This window comes from Puma concolor, chromosome B2 (assembly GCF_028749965.1).
Source record: "Puma concolor isolate L17-30 chromosome B2, mPumCon1.1.hap2, whole genome shotgun sequence".
Taxonomy (NCBI): Eukaryota; Metazoa; Chordata; class Mammalia; order Carnivora; family Felidae; genus Puma; species Puma concolor.
Genome location: NC_141671.1, coordinates 65224083 through 65243678, shown reverse-complemented (window position 1 = coordinate 65243678; position 19596 = coordinate 65224083). Strand labels below are relative to the sequence as shown.

Below are 19596 nucleotides of genomic sequence, written 5' to 3'. Positions count from 1 at the left end.
AAAGCCAGCTCCAGGCTCCAAGCTGTCAGCACAGAGCCCAACGCAGGGCTCGATCTCACCAAGTGTGAGATCATGACCTGAGCCAAAGTCAACGCTTAACCAACTAAGCCACCCAGGTGCCCCAATAAATAAACGTTTTAAAAAATGATTTACTTGTAAGTGCTGGGGTTTCAGAAATAGGAACACAGATCCCTTCTCCAGTTTTGCTGTATTTCCTGGGTTGTAGCGTGACTTAGTGACACATGCAGTAGTGCTCATGAATAATGGGAAGCGGAAGACGTCATAGCTAGAATAAAGCATGAGACCATGATTCTTACTTAGACATTGTCAACCCTTCTGAGTCTGCCATTCTCAGTACATACAGCACTTCACTTCCCATCACAGTCTTTTTGGCTGTTGAGCCAATAGAACCACTTTATCTTCTGAACCTCAGTATGAAGCGTGCCATACTTCTCTGCCACCAGCTTACGAAAATCTCCGTCGTGGATATTTTTAGTGTCCAGTTAATTAAGCCTTGTTAACTTATCTTTCACTCTTTTCGTCCTGATTCAGCATCCTGACGGTTTCCTTAGAAGATTTAGGTTTCTGTGATGGTTTGTTTTCAGAGTAAAGATTTAAATGAATTGTTTATAGATTAAGTAAAGAATACGGCTTACAAATGAAGAGTGTTTTATTTTTTTCCACAAGAACAGTGACTGGCTTTTGAGGAGTTTTAAAAATTAAACAACAACAACAACAAAAAGCGGGGAGGGGTTTACCCTGAAGCAAACAAAGTGTCAGTCAGTATTCTGAAGCAGATTAACAGATCCATTTACAGCCAGGCCATGCTTTTTCGTTTCTTTCCTGCACTAGAAGAAAATCATTGTAAGGTATAATTGGAAGTAAATGTGGAAAGTTGTAGCTCTGTCTGCCCCTTGGAAGCACACATATCACTCGAGTATTCAGTCTTAGGACCTTGAAAATCTCTGCTTAAAGACTGACATGATATAGTGGCAATTTAGAGATGATAGTCAAGGAGGAAAGACAACATTCCTTTTATACAGCCCTATTTTCTGCTTTCTATATCTGATTTAAGTAATTTAAGCGTAATGAAAATGATTCCTCAAACACTACTATTAACACATCTGTTTTTCAGTTGGATAGTTCACAGATGCCAAGGCTAGAAGGTACAAGATTATGAAAAATCACTCAGCAGTTTTCCATTTTTTAAATTGATACATACTTGTCATATACCACACTAGTTTTAGGTGTACAACATGATTTGATATTTTATATATTGCAAAATGATCACCACAGGAACTCTAGTTAACATCCATCACCACATATAGTTAAAAATGCTTTTCTTGCGATGAGAACTCTCTTAACTTTCAAATATAAAATATAGTATTAACTGTAGTCATCAGGCTATACTTTACACACCCAGGAATTATTTATTTTGTAACTGAGAGTTGGTACTTTTGACCACCCTCCACCCCCCTACTTCTGGCAAGCATCAGTCTGTTCCCTGTATCTGTGAGTTTGATTTTCTTTTTTAGATTTTGCATATAAGTGAAATCGTTTGGCATTTGTCTTTCTCTGACTTACTGCATTTAGCCTAGTGCATTCAAGATGCATCCATGTTGGGGCGCCTGGGTGGCTCAGTCGGTTGAGCGTCCGACTTCTGCTCAGATCATGATCTCACAGCTCGTGAGTTTGAGCCCCATGTTGGGCTCTGTGCTGACTGCTCGGAGCCTGGAGCCTGCTTTGGATTCTGTGTCTCCCTCTCACTCTGCCCCTAATCCACTCACATTCTGTCTCTGTCTCTCTCAAAAATAAATAAACATTAAAAAAAAATTAAAAAAGATTCATCCATGTTGTCACAAAAGGCAAGATTTCTTTCTTTTTTATGGCCGAATAATATTATGTTGTGTATATGCGTAACACATCTTCTCATCCATCTATCAGTGGACACTTAGGTTGCCTCCATGCCTTGGCTGTTGTACATAATACTACAATGAACACAGTGGGGGGTACATATATCTTTTTTGAGTTAGTTTTTCATTTTCTTTAAAACAAATTTTTTTTTTAACGTTTATTTATTTTGAGACAGAGAGAGACAGAGCATGAACAGGGGAGGGTCAGAGAGAGAGGGAGACACAGGATCTGAAACAGGCTCCAGGCTCTGAGCAGTCAGCACAGAGCCCGATGTGGGGCTCGAACTCACGGACCACGAGATCATGACCTGAGCCGAAGTCGGATGCTTAACCGACTGAGCCACCCAGGCGCCCCTCATTTTCTTTTTAAATACCCAGAAATGGTATTGCTGGATCATATGGTATTTTTAATTTTTTGAGGAGCTTCCATGTTGTTTTTCATAGTGGCTGTACCAATTTACACTCCTGCCAACAGTGTGCATGGGTCCCCTTTTCTCCATGTTCTTGCCAAAACTTGTCATTACTTGTCTTTTTGATATGAGCCATTCTAACATAGGTGATACCTCATTGTGGTTTTGATTTGTATTTCCCTGATGATGAGTGATGAATATCTTTTCATGTGTCTGTTGGCTGTTGTTTATCTTCTTTAGAAAAATGTGTATTCAGGTCCTCTGCTCATTTTTTAATCAGATTGTTGTTTTTGCTGTTGAGTTATATGAGTTCTTTATATATTTTGGGACATTTGCCCCTGTACATACGTGATTTGCAAATATTTTCTCCCATTTGGGTAGGTCACCTTTTTATCATGCTAATGGTTTCCTCTACTGGGCTGAAGCCTTTTATTTCGATATAGTCCCACTTGTTTATTTTTGCTTTTGTTGCCTTTACTTTTGGTATTAGATCCAAAAAGTCATCACCAAGATTGCTGTCAAGGAGCTTACCACATATATTTTTGTCTAGGAGTTTTATGGATTCAGATCTTATATTCAAGTCTTTAATCCATTTGGAGTGGATTTTTGTGTATGGTGTAAGATAGTGGTTGAGTGTCATTCTTTTGCATGTGGCTGTTCAGTTTTCCCAAGACCATTTAAGAGTCTGTGCTTTCCTCATTGTATATATTCTTGGTCCTTTGTCTTAAATTAACTGACCCTAAATGCACGGGTTTGTTTCTGGGCTATTTATTCTGTTTCATTTATCTATGTATCTGTTTCATGCAAATACCTTATTGTTTTGATTACTACAGCTTTGTAACGTGGATTGAAATCACAGAACATGATGCCTCCAGCTTTACTCTTCTTTCTCAAAGTTGCTTTGCCTATTCAGGGTCTTTTTTTTTTTTTAATTTTTTTTTTAACGTTTATTTTTGAGACAGAGAGAGACAGAGCATGAATGGGGGAGGGTCAGAGAGAGGGAGACACAGAATCTGAAACAGGCTCCAGGCTCTGAGCTGTCAGCACAGAGCCTGACGCGGGGCTTGAACTCACGGAACACGAGATCATGACCTGAGCCGAAGTCAGACGCTTAACTGACTGAGCCACCCAGGCACCCCCTATTCAGGGTCTTTTGTGGTTCCACACAAATTTTAGAGTTGTTTCTTTTCTGTGAAAAATGTCACTGGAATTTTGATAGGGATTGCATTGATTCTGGATTGCTTTGGGTAGTTTGGAGATTTTGACAATATTCTTCCAATCCCTAGTATGGAATAATTTCCCATTTATTTGTGTTTTCAGTTTGTATCATCATGTCAGTCTTTTACCTCCTTGGTTAAATTTCTCCCAGGCATTTTATTCTTTCTGATGCAATTGTAAATGAGATTGTTTTCTTAAGTTCTCTGTCTGATGGTTCATTGCTAGTGTATAGAAATGAGAAAATTTTTGTATATTGATTTTGTATCCTGCGATTTACTGAACTCACTTATTCTAACAGTTTTTGGTGGAGTCTTAACATTTTTCTATATTTGGTATCATGTCATCTGCAAATATTGGTAGTTTTACTTCTTCTTTTCCAATTTCAATGACTTTTATTTCTTGTCTGATCACTGTGGCTAGAACTTCCGGTACTATATTGAATAAAAATGGTGAGAGTGGGCATCCTTGTCTTGTTCCTGACCTTAGGGAGAAAACTTCCAGCTCTTCACTATTAAGTATGATGTCAGCTGTGGGCTTGTCCTATCTGGCCTTTATTATGTTGGGGTACATTTCATCTGTATGCACTTTGTTGAGAGTTTTTATCACAAGAGGATATTGAATTTTGTCAAATGCTTTTTCTGTGTCTATTGAGATGATCATATAATTTTCATCCTTCATTTTGTTAGTCTGGTAGATCACGCTGATAGATTTGCAGATATTGAATCATCCTTGCGTCCCTGGAGTAAATCCCATTTGATCACTTGATTCTTTTTTATTATTGAATTCAGTTAGCTAACATTTTGTTGAGGATTTTTGCATCTATGTTCATCAAAGATACCTATAATTTTCTTGTGGTAACCTTGTCAGGTTATGGAATTAAGGTATTGCTGGCCTCATAAAATGTTTGGAAGCATTTGAATGTTTGGTAAAATTCATCATTGAAGCCATCTGGTCTTCTATTTGGTTGAGAGTTTTTTGATTACTGATCCAGTCTCCTTACTAGTCATTGGTCTATTCAGATTTTCTATTTCTTTATGATTCTTGGTAGGTTGTATGTTTCTGGAGAATATCCATTTTTTCTGGGTTGTCCAATTTGTTAGTCTGTATTTGTTCATAGTAGTTTCTTATCCTTTCCATTTCTGTCTTGTTAATAGTAATGCCTTTTATTAAAAATAATTTTTTTAACATGTTGAATTTTTGAGAGAGACAGAGTGTGGGTGGGGGAGGGGCAGAGAGAGAGGAAGACACAGAATCTGAAGCAGGCTCCAGGCTCTGAGCTGTCAGAACAGAGTCCAGTGCAGGGCTTGAACTCACAAACTGTAAGATCATGACCTGAGCGACAGTCCGACATAACTGACTGAGCCACAGCCTTCTCTTTTATTTATAATTTTATTTGAGCCCACTCTTTCTTGGTGATTCCAGCTGAAGGTTTGTCAGTTTTGTTTATCTTTTCAAAGAGCCAGCTCTTAGTTTCATTTATCATTTCTATTAACTTTTTAGTCTCTATTTCATTTATTTCTGTTCTGATCTTTGCTATTTACTTACTTCTTCTAACTTTTGGTGATTTTTTTTTCTTTTTCTAGTTCTTTAAGGAAAAAAGGTTTTTTGAGATCTTTGTTTTTTGTGTAGGCATTTATCACTAAGAACCTTCCCCTTAGAACTGCTTTTGCTGTATCTCATAAGTTCTGGTATGTTGTATTTCCATTCTCATTTGTCTCAAGGCATTTTTTGATTCCTCAGCAGTTTTCCATTTTTAACCTTCATGCCCTACATTACTGTGGCTGCTGCTTCCTAACTTATTCTCCTGAAATGGTCACAGTGGGATCGGGAGTTTGAAAAAGAGAAAGGCAGGAACATCATTGGTAATGACAGAGTAAGGACCTCTGAATATTATCTTCTATAAAAACAGTGATTATCAAAATCAACTTTCTCACAACTGTGGAAGTTAACCCAAAGTGTGCATCACTCTGAGGAGTATTTGTTCAAGAAAAATGGTTAAATGTTGGTAATAACAGTATTACATTGTGTCACCTTGCCCTATTCCTGTCCCTTTCTCCCTAGTTCCACGGTGGCCTTGGAGTCAGGCTGAAAATCAACAGCTACTTATCCTAGCAGTCACTGGGAGGGAAGAACAGGGTTGGAACTTATTCAAAGCTTCATTCTAAGAGAATTTCCATTATTTGACCTAACAGGTCTTTAGAAAATCCCATTCTCCAAGCTTGTCTTTATCTGACTTCACTCAGATCTCACCCAGTACAAACAGCCTTTTCCTGGGAGCATTTTTAAAAAATAAAAAATAGGAAAACAAAAACCTCAAACAAAAACTAAATAAAAACAAAAGTAAACACAAAATGTTGATTGTCATTGCAGATTCCTGAAGCAATGGTAATAGTTATGGCAAACAATAAGCTAATCAAAAAATTAGAAAGAAAAATCTTAGATAATATTTCATTCCATAGGGGCTTTGAAAAGCCATCTGGGTGGCTCAGTTGGTTAAGCATTCTACTCTTGACTTCGGCTTAGGTTGTGATCTCATGGTTCATGGGATTGGGCCCCGCATCAGGCTCTGTACTAACAGTGCTGAGCCTGCTTCGGATTCTCTCTCTCCTCTCTCTCTGCCCCTCTTCCCACACACACATGCACTCTCTCTCAAAATAAATAAATAAACAAAAAACAAAAAAAAACAACTGATTCAAAAGGAAATAGAAAATCTGAATAGACCTGTAAGAAATAGATTGAATTAGTAATCAATGAAACCTATATAGAGAAAAGCCCAGTTCCAGATTTACTGGTGAATTCTAACAAGCATTTAAAAAATAATTAAGACTGATCATTCACAAACATTTCCAAAAAATAGTAAGAAGGGAACATATTTGAAGTCTTTCTATTAGACCATTGTTACCCTGATCCCAAAACTGGACATCACAAAGCAAAAAACTTACCAATATCCCTTATGAATATAGATGCAAAAATCCTAAACAAAATACTGGTGGAGTTAATCCAGCAACATATAAAAAGAATTATACGCCATAACCAGGTGAGATTTATCACTGGAGTGTAAGGTTAGTTCATATACAAAAGTCAGTCAATGTAATGTACCATGATCAGTAGAACAAACCACAAAAACCACCTGATCAAAACAATAGATGCAGAAGAAGCACCTGACAAAATTCAATGTCATTTCATGATAAAAACACTAGGCAGATCAGTAAGTGAGGAATGGGAAAGAACATCTTTTATTTGATGTAGGGCATCTATGAAAAAGCTAATGTTTTAAACAGCTGAAGACTGAAAGCTTTTCCCATAAAGATCATGACAAAGGTGATCCCTCTTGACAGTTGTATTCACCATTGTAATACAGGTGGTAGCTAGGGTAATTATTGAGAAAAAGTAATAAAAGTCATCTAGGTTGGAAAGGAAGAAGTAAAATATCTTAAATAATCAATAGCATGATCTTTTATGTACAAAATCCTCAAGAATACATACACAGCTATCAGTGCTAGTAAATCAGCAAGGTTGCAGGATATAAGATTAACATATGAAAATGAAATGCATTTTTTTTAAGTTTTACTTATTTGAGAGAGAGAGAGCACATGAGCAGTGGGGGGGGGGGGGGGGCAGAGAGAGGGAGAGAGAGAATCCCAAGCATGTTCCATGCTGTCAGCACACAGCCCAATGTGGGGCTCAATGTTACTAACCACGAGATACTGACCTGAACCGAAATCAGGAGTCAGACCTTTCCCAAATGAGGCACCCAGATGCCCCCTTTATACACTGGCAATGAACAATCTGAAAAAGGAAACCAGTAAACAGTTTTATTCACAACAGTGTCAGAAATAATAAAATACTTAGTAATAAAAAAAAGTATGAGAATTGTATATTGGAAACTAAAACATTTAGAAAAATTGAACTAAATAAGTATACAGACATTTTATGTTCCTGGATTAGGAGACAGTGTTATGGATTAGAAGATATAATATTACTCCAGTGGTGCAATATTCCCCAAATTAATCTGTAGATTTGGGGTAATTCCTATCAAGATTTTGGCTGCCCTTTTTTCAGAAATTGACAAGGTCATCCTAAAATTAACATGGGAAAGCAAGGAACTCCAAATAGCCAAAACAATTTTGTAAAACAGCAAAGTTGGAAGATTTATGCTTCCTGATTTGAAAACTGAGTATATAAAGGTACAGTAATAGTGTGGCACTGGCATAAAGATAAGCTTATGAATCAATAGAAGAGAATTGACCATAAATAAGCCCTCACATTGTGGTCAGTTGATTTTTGCCAAGGGTGCCAAGGCCATTCAATAGAGAAAGATAGTTTTTTTTTTAAAAAAAAGTGCCCAGGGGTGCCTGTGTGGCTTGGTCAGTTATGCGTCTGGCTCTTGGTTTTGGCTCAGGTCGTGATCTCTCGGTTGGTAAGTTCAAGCCCTTTGTCAGGCTCTGTGCTGATGGCACGGAGCCTGCTTGGGATTCTCTCTCCCCCTCTCTCTCTGCCCCTACCTCGTCTGCCCTCAAAACCAATAAGTAAACTAAAAAAAAGTGCCCAGAGTTATGAATCTACTAAAAGCCATTTAATCACACATATCCTTTAAGAGCAAATTTTGGCATGTATGAATTATATCTCATTAAAGGGGGTGGGTGGGTGCGGAAGATTGACACACACACTCTGCAAAAGACTGGATGTGCTCTGCTAAGAAGAGAGATGAAAGGAGAGGGGGGTCGCCTCAGGGAGAATTAGAAGGAGGTGCCACATTGCACATCTTTCTTCAGCAATTCCTGAGACAACTGTGTGTGTATACATTTTAATTTGGAAATTGATAGTCTCTTTTTATTTTAAGTGAGTAGAGACCAACTTTTGAAATTACCAGACCTGTTGCCAGTAGTAGAAGTGTGTCAAGAGCACAGTATTCCAGTATCACTAGCCAGAGCTGACCGTCAGGAGGAAAAAAGGCCATTAGTATCTTTATTGTGGCTGAACTGTAATGTTGCCAAAATCTATCCTGTGAGAATTCGAAATAAGTTTGGTTTGTAACACCCTTGCTTTTAAGATTAGATTATGTGTAATTAGAAAAGATTATACCAGTGGGACAAGTATGTGGAGGTAAGAGGAAGTTGATACACAACAGAAGGAACTGATAAGCATTACTGATGTGTTTATGGCTGAAAGAGGAAGAGATTTTCTGGACTTGCTTTTTCTTTTTCCAGTTTGTCTGGTTTTGGTTTGTTTTTTCCTTATTGCAATGGCTAGGACCTCCAGTACACTGTTGAGTAAAAGTTGACAGCGACAACCTTGCCTCATTGCAATCTTCAGGGGTTTTAACACTGTCTTTCACCATGAAGTATATATAATATCGGCAATAGGTTTTTTGTAGATGTCCTTTACCAAGTTGAGGAAGTTCACTTTTATTAGTTTGCTGAGTGGCTTTTCAAAAATCTTGATGTTGGGGCGCCTGGGTGGCGCAGTCAGTTAAGCGTCCGACTTCAGCCAGGTCACGATCTCGCGGTCCGTGAGTTCGAGCCCCGCGTCGGGCTCTGGGCTGATGGCTCGGAGCCTGGAGCCTGTTTCTGATTCTGTGTCTCCCTCTCTCTCTGCCCCTCCCCCGTTCATGCTCTGTCTCTCTCTGTCCCAAAAAAATAAATAAAAACGTTAAAAAAAAAAAATAAAAAAAAAAATTTTAAAAAATCTTGATGTTGGATTTTGTCAAGTGCGTTTTCTACATTTATTACAATAGATTTTTCTTTTTTATAACATCTTAAGTTGGTGAATTACACTGATTGATTTTGAAATGTTAAAGCAACATTGCAGTCTTGGAATAAACCTCATTTGAACCTCATTTGGTCATGATTTATAGTTGGATTCAAATGGCTAAAACTTTTAAGAATTTTTCTGTGTTCATGAAGGTTGTTAGACCTGTAGTTTTCTTATCTTACCTTGTCTTGTAATCTTTTTTATTTTTTACCTAATACTTGTTTGGTTTTGGTATTAGGGAAAGGCTGGCTTGAGAGGATTTGAAACGTTCCTTCCTTTTTTATTTTCTATACAAATAGTTAATACTTCTTCCTTAAACATTTGGTAGATACCATCAGTGAAACTATTTGGGCCTGGAGGTTTTTTGTTAGTTTGTTTTCTCAGTTTTATTTTGGTTTGGGTTGGGGGGGGATGGTGTGGGCAATTTTGAACTATAAATTTAATTTCTTTATTGATATGGGGCTACATAGATTATTTCTTCATGACTGAACTTTGATAGCTGTTTCTTTCAAGGAATTTGTCCATTTTTATGTAAGTTGTCAAATTTTCTGCCATGTTTTTTTCTAATACTCCTTTATTATCATTTTATATTTGTAGAATACATACCAATATTCCCAGTATTGGTAACTTATGACTTTTTTCCCCCTTCTGATAGGTATGGGTAGATATTTATCAATTTTCTTGACTTTTCTCAAAGGACATGCTTTTTATTTCACTGATCTTCTCTATTTTCTATTTCATTGATTTTAGCTCATAGGTTTATTAGTACATTTTTCTATTCATTTTGGCTTTTATTTGCTCCTTTTTTTTTAAGTATAAAAAGGTGTAGGAACTTACCCTTCCTATCTAACAAATTTGTTTATAGCTGTTAAAAAATTTTCCATCTAAGTACTGTTTTAGATGCATCCCACTGTTTTCATTCATTTAACCACTTTTTCATTTCCCTTTTGGTTTCTTAGACCCATAGTCTATTTCGAATTACATTGTTTGGTATCCAAATATTTGGAGATTTCCAGATAGCTTCATGTTATTGATTTCTATTTTAATTCTGTTGTGGTCAGAGAAACACTTTGTACAATTTGAATTCATCTTTATTGAGACTTGATTTCTGGCCCAGGCTATGTGGCCTATCTTGATAATGTCCCATGTGTACTTGAAGATTGTGGATTCTGTATTGTTTGGTGGTGCATCTTATGTCAGGTCAAGTGTTACATATCCTTACTGATTTCCAAATTTAGTAAGTTTTCAGTTTTTTCATTTTTTTTTTCCTATCCCTCTTTCCAAACCTTTCATTCAGTTTCTTTGGGGTGTGTGTGTGTGTGTGTGTGTGTCTTGATATGTCTGTCTGTCTTGATATTTTCCATTCTGTGTGTCCTTTTGGTAGTTTCTATTGTTCATTCTTCAAGTTTACTAGTCTTTTATTCTGCAATGATTTATCAGCTGCTAATCTCAGCCAGTATATTTTTCACAACAGTGAGATCACATTGGGGTTTTTTTTTTTTTGTATCTTCCATAACTCTCCTTAGCATGCTCAATCTTTCCCCTTTTTGAACATATAGGGTATATTTGGGGTTGTATTTTCCTGCTTCTTTGTACACATGGTAATTTTTGTAGCTCAGGCATTTTGAATTTTATGTTGCTAGGTATTAGAAAAAATAAGTATTTGTTAGATTACGTTTATGTATGTCTAACACATTTATTACACACACATGCACATATACACGCACACACGTACATACATAGGGGATACATACATACTTACATTAGGGACCCTATCTCTACTTCACTTGAACAAGCCATTCACAGTGAATCGCTAGTTTTCATTTGCATTTTATTTTTTATACAGCTGACCAGGACAGAGAATCCTAGTCCCATGTTTTTTTGTAAGGCTCCCAGTATCTCAAAAACTACTGCAAACATCTTTAAAGCTAAATTAATTTCACTAGAAAAAAGGAAGGCACATGAAATACTTGAGGCATAAATACTTGGAAATTAAGAAAACCCAAGATCTCCATCTTGGGTTGGAAACAGTGGTTTGAGGAGCTTAAAAACTCCTTGTCCTTCTCTCATAGGGAGAACTCTCTAATTCCCCAGCTTCATAGCACGTCATGATTCCCTGAAAGGCAACCCAGAGTGTGGGCCTGGGTAGTGTGTAGTCCCTGGGGCTGGCTGTGACCAGCTTCCTTTAAAGAGCTCACCCAGCAGGGGCATATGGGCAAAGTAGGAGATTGAAAAGCCTCTGAATTGCCTCCCTCCCCCTTTTGTATTAGATCATAGAAAATCACTTTGCTGCTGCAGTGAGCCACCCGGGAAAATCTCTCTCCAGGGTGCTGGCCTGCCAGGTGCACCCTGTTCTCCAGTGAGGCCAGGAAAGGGCCCCACAGCAAAACAGTGTCTAGCTTCACAGCTGGCTGGCAGCTTTGCTTAAGTTGGTAGATTGTGCTGTGTAACTCTAAGAGCTAGAAGGTATTCCCGAGCCAAGGAAAGCAAGAAACTACACTTAATCTGAATCTCTGAGTGGTCACCATGATGAATGTGTTAAAGACTTCAGGGAAGGGGCGCCTGGATGGTTCAGTCGGTTGAGCATCCAACTTTGGCTCAGGTCATGATCTCACGGCTCGTGAGACCGAGCCCCGTGTGGGGCTCTGTGCTGACAGCTCAGAGCCTGAAGCCTGCCTCTGATTCTGCGTCTCCCTCTCTCTCTGCCCCTAACCCACTTGCATTCTGTCTCTGTCTCTCTCAAAAATAAATAAACATTAAAAAAAAATTTTTTTTTTAAAAGAAAAAAATGACTTCTGGGAAAATGAAGGAAATCAAACTGGCTTCACATTTTCAGAACGACTTCTGTATGGTTTGGATCCTATTTTTTTTTTAATTTTTTAACATTTATTTTTGAGAGACGGAGAGAGGCAGAGAATGAGCAGGGGAGGGGGAGAGAGAGAGATACAGAATCCGAAGCAGGCTCCAGGCTCTGAGCTGTCAGCACAGAGCCTGACGCGGGGCTCGAACTCACGAACTGCAAGACCATGACCTGAGCTGAAGTCGGACGCTCAACGGAGCCACCCAGGCGCCCCGGATTCTCTTTTTTTTTAATTATAAGAAAGGGGAAATACAATTAGTACCTTGAAGCCATGTGAAAAATATACCAGGAGCTTCAGTGATGGAGAAGGGCAGACCCTCAACTGTAGAAAAAGTATGAAACTTATTTTTAAGTACATGGGAAAAAAAAAAAAAAAAGGCAAGGCTTCCTAGAGCACAAAAATCACCAGTTAGAAAGGTTACTTTTTATGTGTGAATCTGAACTTCTGGCTTTTTGCTGAAGAGGTCTGTGGCTGTTTTGGCTGTCTGGGGAAGGCTTCAGGCTCCTTAGCCAAGTGGTGTGAAATGCTAGTGGCCTGGTTCTGCCACCACTTTCACAGGCCCTTTCCCTGTAAACCCTGTTCTCTGGCCATAGATGACAGCCAGTGCCACCTGCCCTTCATGTTTCTAATGGTATTTTTATGTATATACCATAGTACCTCATGAACAGTGCTGTGCAGTTAGTGGGGTCTTTCCATTTGCTAATTTTACATGACACACTGAGCTGACAAGGTGTCACACCCCTCTTGGCAGATGAGGAAATGGGAAAGCTTTAGGATCAAGAAAGTTTCAGTGACTTAACCAGTGTCCCAAGTACAAGGATCTAGGCAAAATCAAAAGGCTTGTTAACTCTAAATTCAGTGATCTTTCTGCTAGAATGTGCCGCCACCCTCCAGGACTGGTGGGAGATACTGGGCCAGTCCTCAGGCTAATGCTTCATGATTGTTTTACTTGTTCTGCCTCACTCAGCAGGTGCTGAGCCAAGTTGTGTTTGTGGGGAGCTAGCTTAGTGGGAGACTTTCCTGTGAAGAGGGCAGGGTCTAGAACATGGAAGTGGCCCAGTCTGGCATGTGGAGTGATGAGAATACTGGTTGTGGTTTTCTCACAACTCCCCAATTACTTACTGCCTAGTATCATTTGGAACTTACTTTGCTAACTATGCTTTTGCAAAAAGAAGCATAAATCAATTCAGTTAATGTAGAAAAGGGCGAAAAGTTGCTAAGGAACGTTCCTGGAGATCGGGCCTCGCAGCTTTGACTCTGGGAGGGTATCTAACTTCATTGTTAGCTTAGTCATAAAGAGCAGAGGTCCAGGACCTCAGACTTTCAAAACAACCACAAAGGTTAACAGCAGTTGCTTGCTGAGAAAGCTTGCAGTGTGTTTAATGACTAAGCCTTTAACATAGGGTTTCCTGAACCAGATTCAATAGTAATGATTTTTCACAACCAAACCATTGAAGGCAATTGAGAGTAATGTTTCCCTCAAAAAATTAAACCCCAAAACCAAATTTATCAAATGGCTGGACACCTCCTGTACTGACTTCCAAACCTCCCACCCCACCCCACCCTTGTCGGATTGAACCAAATTAGAAATTTAAACCAAATGATTACAGATTTTTCATATTCTAGCTAACTGACTTGTACTCCTCAGTCTTCTAAACTCAAAAGTAAATCTCAGCAGTGCTGGTTCTGAGGAGAGCACACATAAAGGTGTTAAAGAACAGGCAGGATACCCAGGCAGGCTTACACCCCGAGGACAGTTAGGGTAAGTCTGTATGCTCTGCAGCTATGTTTCCGTTTAGTTCTCAATTCCCAGAGTGTCGAAGGCCGGGCTGTGATGACCTCTATGAACGAGCAGCTTCTTGTCAACAGCCTAGACTTTGTATTTTACAGTGGCTCTTGTCCCCCCCGCCCCTGTGCGTACACCTCTGTCATGGCACTGAATGTACCACAGTGCCCCGGTTGCTTTCTACACGTAATGCTCCTACTATTCAACTCTGAGAGCCAAGACCTGGCACATACTTGGCATGTAGAAGAATTTCTGATGTGTCCAAAATTTTACAGAAAAAAGAGAAGTACGCCAATTATTTTATTTTAAAGTCTTTTTTTTTTTTTCTCACTTTTCACAAAGGATTTGCTGTCAGTCTTCAAGTCATCTTGTCCAATCCAAAAGCCGTATTTAAGCGTCGTGGATCCCAGCCAGGGATGCAAGAATCTGATTTTCTAAAACAGATAACAACAGTTGAAGAGCTGGAACCAAAAGCAAATAACTGCACCAAGGTATTCATTTCACTTGTGCTGCTTGACCTTGTTGAGTGTCAGCGTTAAGAAGCACGGCTACCCAAAAGATTTCCCTCCCCTCTAGGTTCTCGTGTGGCACACTCGGACAGAGAAGGTTAATCTAGCCAACGAGCCAAAGTACCACCTGGACACGGTGAAAATTGAGGTGTAAATTGAAGAAACTGAAGCAGCAACTGGTGCAGTTTGCCTGGCTGGTGGACGTGGGAGAGGACGTTTGGAGGTCAGGCTGCCAAACATTCAGGTATTGTTCACTTTACTTCAGTACAGCAGCCTTTACTGTCATCTGATGGACATCTGTTTAAGCAGAGCTTGCCAGTTAACACGGCTGACTGGATGGTATAAAGTGTGTGTTTTTTGTCTTCATTTGTTCTGCATGTTTTCCCTACAACGAAACTGGAAGTTCTTTGTACAGTACAGCTAGTGACACTGCGGGATACACTGTGAGTATCTTGTGTACTTTTTTTTTTTTTTTTTTCCCATTTGGCCTTATAATTGGTGGAACTGGTTTCAGAAACAAAGGAGAGGTATTTTGTTGACTAAATGTTCCCAATTCCTCACTGTGCAATATTAAGTAATTTTCATATGGTTGGTGGCAGTATACATTGTAGGAAATAAAACCCACAAAAATAAAAAGGTCTATGGATTTATCTGTTTAATATAGGGATATAACATTTTGTCAATACTAGGCACCATAAAATGTAAACACAATTACTGTCATAAACCTGGATATACCTTCAAGGATTGAAAGTGGCTTTGTTTAGTTACCCTGTTTGCATATAGTGCAGAGAAAGGTCTTCATGTTATTAGCACTATGTACATAAGAAGAGATCCAAATTACAAGAGAGGCAGATAAAATTTGAGTTCTTTAAACATTCGTTAAACTAAGTTTTGTAGTAACATCCAGGTTTATCTTCCTTTCACTAGCCACGTTCCCTGTTAAGCACATCATAACAACAGCACAGTGAAGTGAATGATGAAATAAAAGAACTTTGATACACTAGAAAACAGTGCTCAGTGACACATTTACATTCTATTTATATGATTAAACATTTGATCATACAGTACCTTCCTACAGGATTACTGGCTAATTTGGGGGTGGGGTTTATACTGTTAGAGGTATTACTAACATGATAACTACTTCCCTTATATGCAAACATTAGAGCTATACTTTTATCGAGAGTAAAACTGATTATGCAAGTTGACTGAGCAGCTTCTCAAATAATGTGGTTTACGAAATCATGGGAAATGAGCAAAGCTGCCCTTGACATAAAATCGTTTCTCAACCTGCTTTTCACATCAAATTTAATCTGTACAGACCAACACGGTCAGTCAGATAATTCTTAATATGAACAAATGGGGAAAAAGAAAAAAAAATATGTACATGAATAAACAGGGGAACTAGATGCGTTTTAGCAAGGAATGTCAGGTGGTAGTTCTGGATGAAACTTGCAGTGCAGTTTTCATTTCCACAGCTGTGTGCTGAGAGTCTGACCCGATGAGCTTCCAGACCAGCCCGCTGTTGTGCTGGGGGGCTGGCCAAAACCCACTGCGGGGTTTGTACTGCTGATACTCATGCCGGCCATTTGCTGATTCATCTGTGAAACATAAAAGGCTTATTTTAGGACGTTTACTTCACTTTTAATTCTTGTTTCTTGGCCACAGTTAGACATTTATTAGAAGCTGCCTTTGAGGTTAATTTAGTCAAAGAGATAATGAAGTTTAATAGCAATTATAGAAGTATTTTTCATCAATATGAAAATTAGTCAAAGCACAGGGGTATAAATAGACTACCAAACAATTATTTCCCTAGAGAAAGCAAATAGCTATTTTGTTTCCTTCTTGTTCTTTCCTTCCACTTTTTTTTTTAGCATTGTCCATAAAGTGATCTCAATCCTATTTATTCATTTTCAAGACTCCATTTCTTGTCCCCCAAAGATTAACCACAACTGAAAAAACACCAAAGCAATCTTTGAATTTGTATTTGAGTCCACTATTCTAACTTTCAACTATATCAGGATGTTGTGCTTTAACTATAAGGACTGAGTAAATTTTAGAAAGTCAAATACTCCAAAACTATATACTGTTTATGACAGGTATTATTCTGTCTTCATTAAAATCTTAAATGGTTCTAAATACTTCCTAAGTATTAAAAAAAGGCTGTAAAGCATACATTTTCTTTTGCTTAACCACTAAACATCTAAAATTAATTTTCATTATATAAGGTATAAGACGACCTGTGTTTTTCTTCCAGACTGGAATCATATATGTATATAAGCATCCTAACCCTTTCACTATGGTACTTCTCTTCTTCTAAGACTGATGATAAGGAAAGGAAAGGCAAGATTTATCACAAAGTACAGAGTGGATTCAAAAATCTGTGCTCAGGGTTGGAATGTATTCTTAATAAAGTTCTTTAGTGGTCTTGCAAAGACACTAATGTTCACCACATTGCTGATGAGGCATAGTGTCCACGTCTTCATACCAACTAAAGGTTGTAAACCACCTCGTTGGCCAACAGATTCCACTGAGGGGTGCTGGAAAACAGCAGCACCCCTCAGCATGCCTGAAAGTAAAGGCCAATGTTAACTCCTTACTGGTTCATCTAGCACCTTAACTTTGAGCTGAGTGTACTTCAGTATTTTGGCTACACAAAAGCTGTTACTGACATTTGGTACTTAAGGTTCCCAGAGGGTGGACACCAATGTCACAATGACAGTAGGGGCTCCTGGCTGGCACAGTTGGTACAGCATGTGACTCTTGATCTCGGGGTTTAGGTTCAAACCCCATGCTGGGTGTGGGGAGTACTTAAAAAAATCTTTAAAATGTGATAGTAAAAGCATTCACAGGATGTACAGTGATTTTTAGTAATGTTAACTATCAGTATACACTATTCTCTGAATGCTCTCAAGGTAAAACAGCTGAACAGAAACCAAGATTCCCCCCGTGCTAGAAGAACACCAAATAGGAACTGTAAGGGAAAGAGAGGCTGGAGCATGAAGCTAAATCTAAGGGTCTTTGTCTATGCAGAAAAGTCAGAGTGGAGCACTAAAATAGACTGATTTGAAAAAAGTTTTACAAGTAGAAATGGGATTTCATAATGTAAGGGGATGTCTGAGACAGATATGGACTTGTCCATAAGTAAAAAGGAAACTCAACTGTACAAAGGTTTTTAAACAAACTTTTATAAAGCAGGGGAAGTAGGCATATGACATGAAGAACAGCCTAGATCCCTTACAAAATAGTGCTTTGAGACTGGAAACCACTCCCTGCCCCCAACTTAGTAGTGAACATAGGCAGGTCTAAGTGGACTATAAAAATGCCCCACCAGGGAGCTGGGTTGAAGCTTGGTGCTAATTTCACAGGTAGCAGAGAGGAAGTCTCTCAAGATGCCCAAGATAATTTCCAGCTGTTACAAACAGGATGTTCACCAGTATTATAATCTGAAATGAAAAAATGCTTAACACTGCTTTACAGAATACTCTAAATATAGGGTCAGTGACAGCTCACTTGTCTGTTTGATGTAACTTCATGATACCTATAGACAAGTCCCATCTGATACATTATCCTTACTCAGATTTTTCTGCCATGTTGTTATTTTTAAATAAACCATTCAGAAAATGAATCCCATTTCTTTGATTTTGGAGACGCTGGAGAGTAAATGACCGCCTACCTGTGAGAGGTTCCACTGGGGCTGCTGAGCTTGCGGCAGGCCAAACTTACTCTGGGGCGCGCCCATCTGTCCCACCATTCCTCCGTGGGGGCCAACCACATTTGGGGGAAGTGGCATCACACCAGTTTGTGCGTTTCCCATAAACCCATTGGGCATGGGCATGCCCACCATCATGCTTGTACTCTGTCCCATCACATTTCCTAGGAGGCCAGGAGCTGCAGGTGCAGGCACAGGCACGCCCATTGGTGGAAAACCTTGAAATGCAGTCGGTGCTTGTGAGGTAAATGGTATATTTGTGGGTCCCATAAACACACCTGCATTTTAAGAACCATGAAAAGAAAATGAATGAAGAAAGCAGGGCTCCTGTATACAGTTGCACTCACCTCTATGATCACAGAAAAAGGATCACCATCTTTCTGAAGAACCCACAGCAAAAATTTTAATTCCAATATGCTCCTACTGTTCAGACCGACTCACAACCTCAGAGCTGGTTACTTCCAAAATGCACACAAATCAGTTACAAACCTGAGCAAATTTAGGCTACATATATCTTATGCAATAGCCATATAAACTCCACAGCATGAGATTATGTGCTATTTGTGCTGACTTGCACGGCTTGTCTCCCACTATCAGATACACAACTGAGAGCTGATGGTGTCTGGCTTTAATGGAAGCAAGTGTCCTAGAATTCCAGCTCATTATTTCAGAAGGAGTGCATTTGACAGATTCAAACTATGTAAACAATAGATCTGACTGTGCTAGTCTTTCATTATAATTATTAAAAACTCAGTTTTGGAATTCATGTGATAATTCAGATTGCTTATTGTTTACTTACAGAGAAAATACCATACTGTACACAAAGTTGTAAACTTCATGCAAATCAAAATAATTCTTCAAAAATAATCCATGTCCTGTAAGCTTGTGAAACAATATTAAGTGATATGTGAACAGCGTGTTACTTCTAAATAAAGTTTTGTGAATCCTGTGTATGCTTTTTAATTCTAATGCTTCATACCAGTTTTGTAGTTGCACAAATTGCAAAGAAGCACCTGGTACATGGAAAAATAGGAAGAAATAATATTATACAAAGGGTATACTTCTAGTAATGTTACCGCAATTCACTGAAAGCAGATGTGGAAATGAATTACCAGGGGTGCTCTGCTGCTGAATGGTTCCTGTGCCATACAGAGATAAGATGGAATCTTTGGAGAGTTGTTTCTTTGCTACCTCTTCTGACTTTGTAGCTTGCTCAGTGAAGAGATCCAGATCCCCAGATATTACTGTAGACAGAGTGGCAGCCGCAGGTATAGAGGGTGTCCCCTGAGACAAATACCAAAACAAGCTGTCAAATTCTGCATACTAACACATAGTTCATCCCTTCCTTAAAATCTAAAGGAATTAGAAATTACACAACTGTAGAAGGTAATATGGTGACATCAGGATCATTCACAAACCCACACAAAACCAACATC

General features: G+C 38.8%; 2 protein-coding genes across 7 annotated transcripts in view; one reads left to right on the top strand and one right to left on the bottom strand.

The window, feature by feature from the left end:
• B3GAT2 (beta-1,3-glucuronyltransferase 2) overlaps positions 1-19109 on the top strand; it is a 96193-nt gene extending 77084 nt beyond the window's left edge. The window contains exons 3-4 of the mRNA XM_025925755.2: positions 14285-14433; positions 14519-19109. Coding sequence (XP_025781540.1) covers positions 14285-14433; positions 14519-14605 — 236 coding nt within the window. The 3' untranslated portion in view covers positions 14606-19109. The remainder of the gene's footprint in view (positions 1-14284; positions 14434-14518) is intronic.
• Positions 15092-19596, bottom strand: part of SMAP1 (small ArfGAP 1) — a 251040-nt gene continuing 246535 nt past the window's right edge. For 5 of the 6 annotated variants that reach the window (XM_086707184.1, XM_025925397.2, XM_086707187.1 and 2 more), the window contains 3 exons: positions 19273-19444; positions 18125-18438; positions 15092-16049 (listed from right to left, as the gene is read on the bottom strand). In XM_086707184.1, the coding sequence (XP_086563310.1) occupies positions 15915-16049; positions 18125-18438; positions 19273-19444 (621 nt within the window). In that variant the 3' untranslated portion in view covers positions 15092-15914. The remainder of the gene's footprint in view (positions 16050-18124; positions 18439-19272; positions 19445-19596) is intronic. The other variant, XM_086707188.1, reaches the window with a different exon arrangement.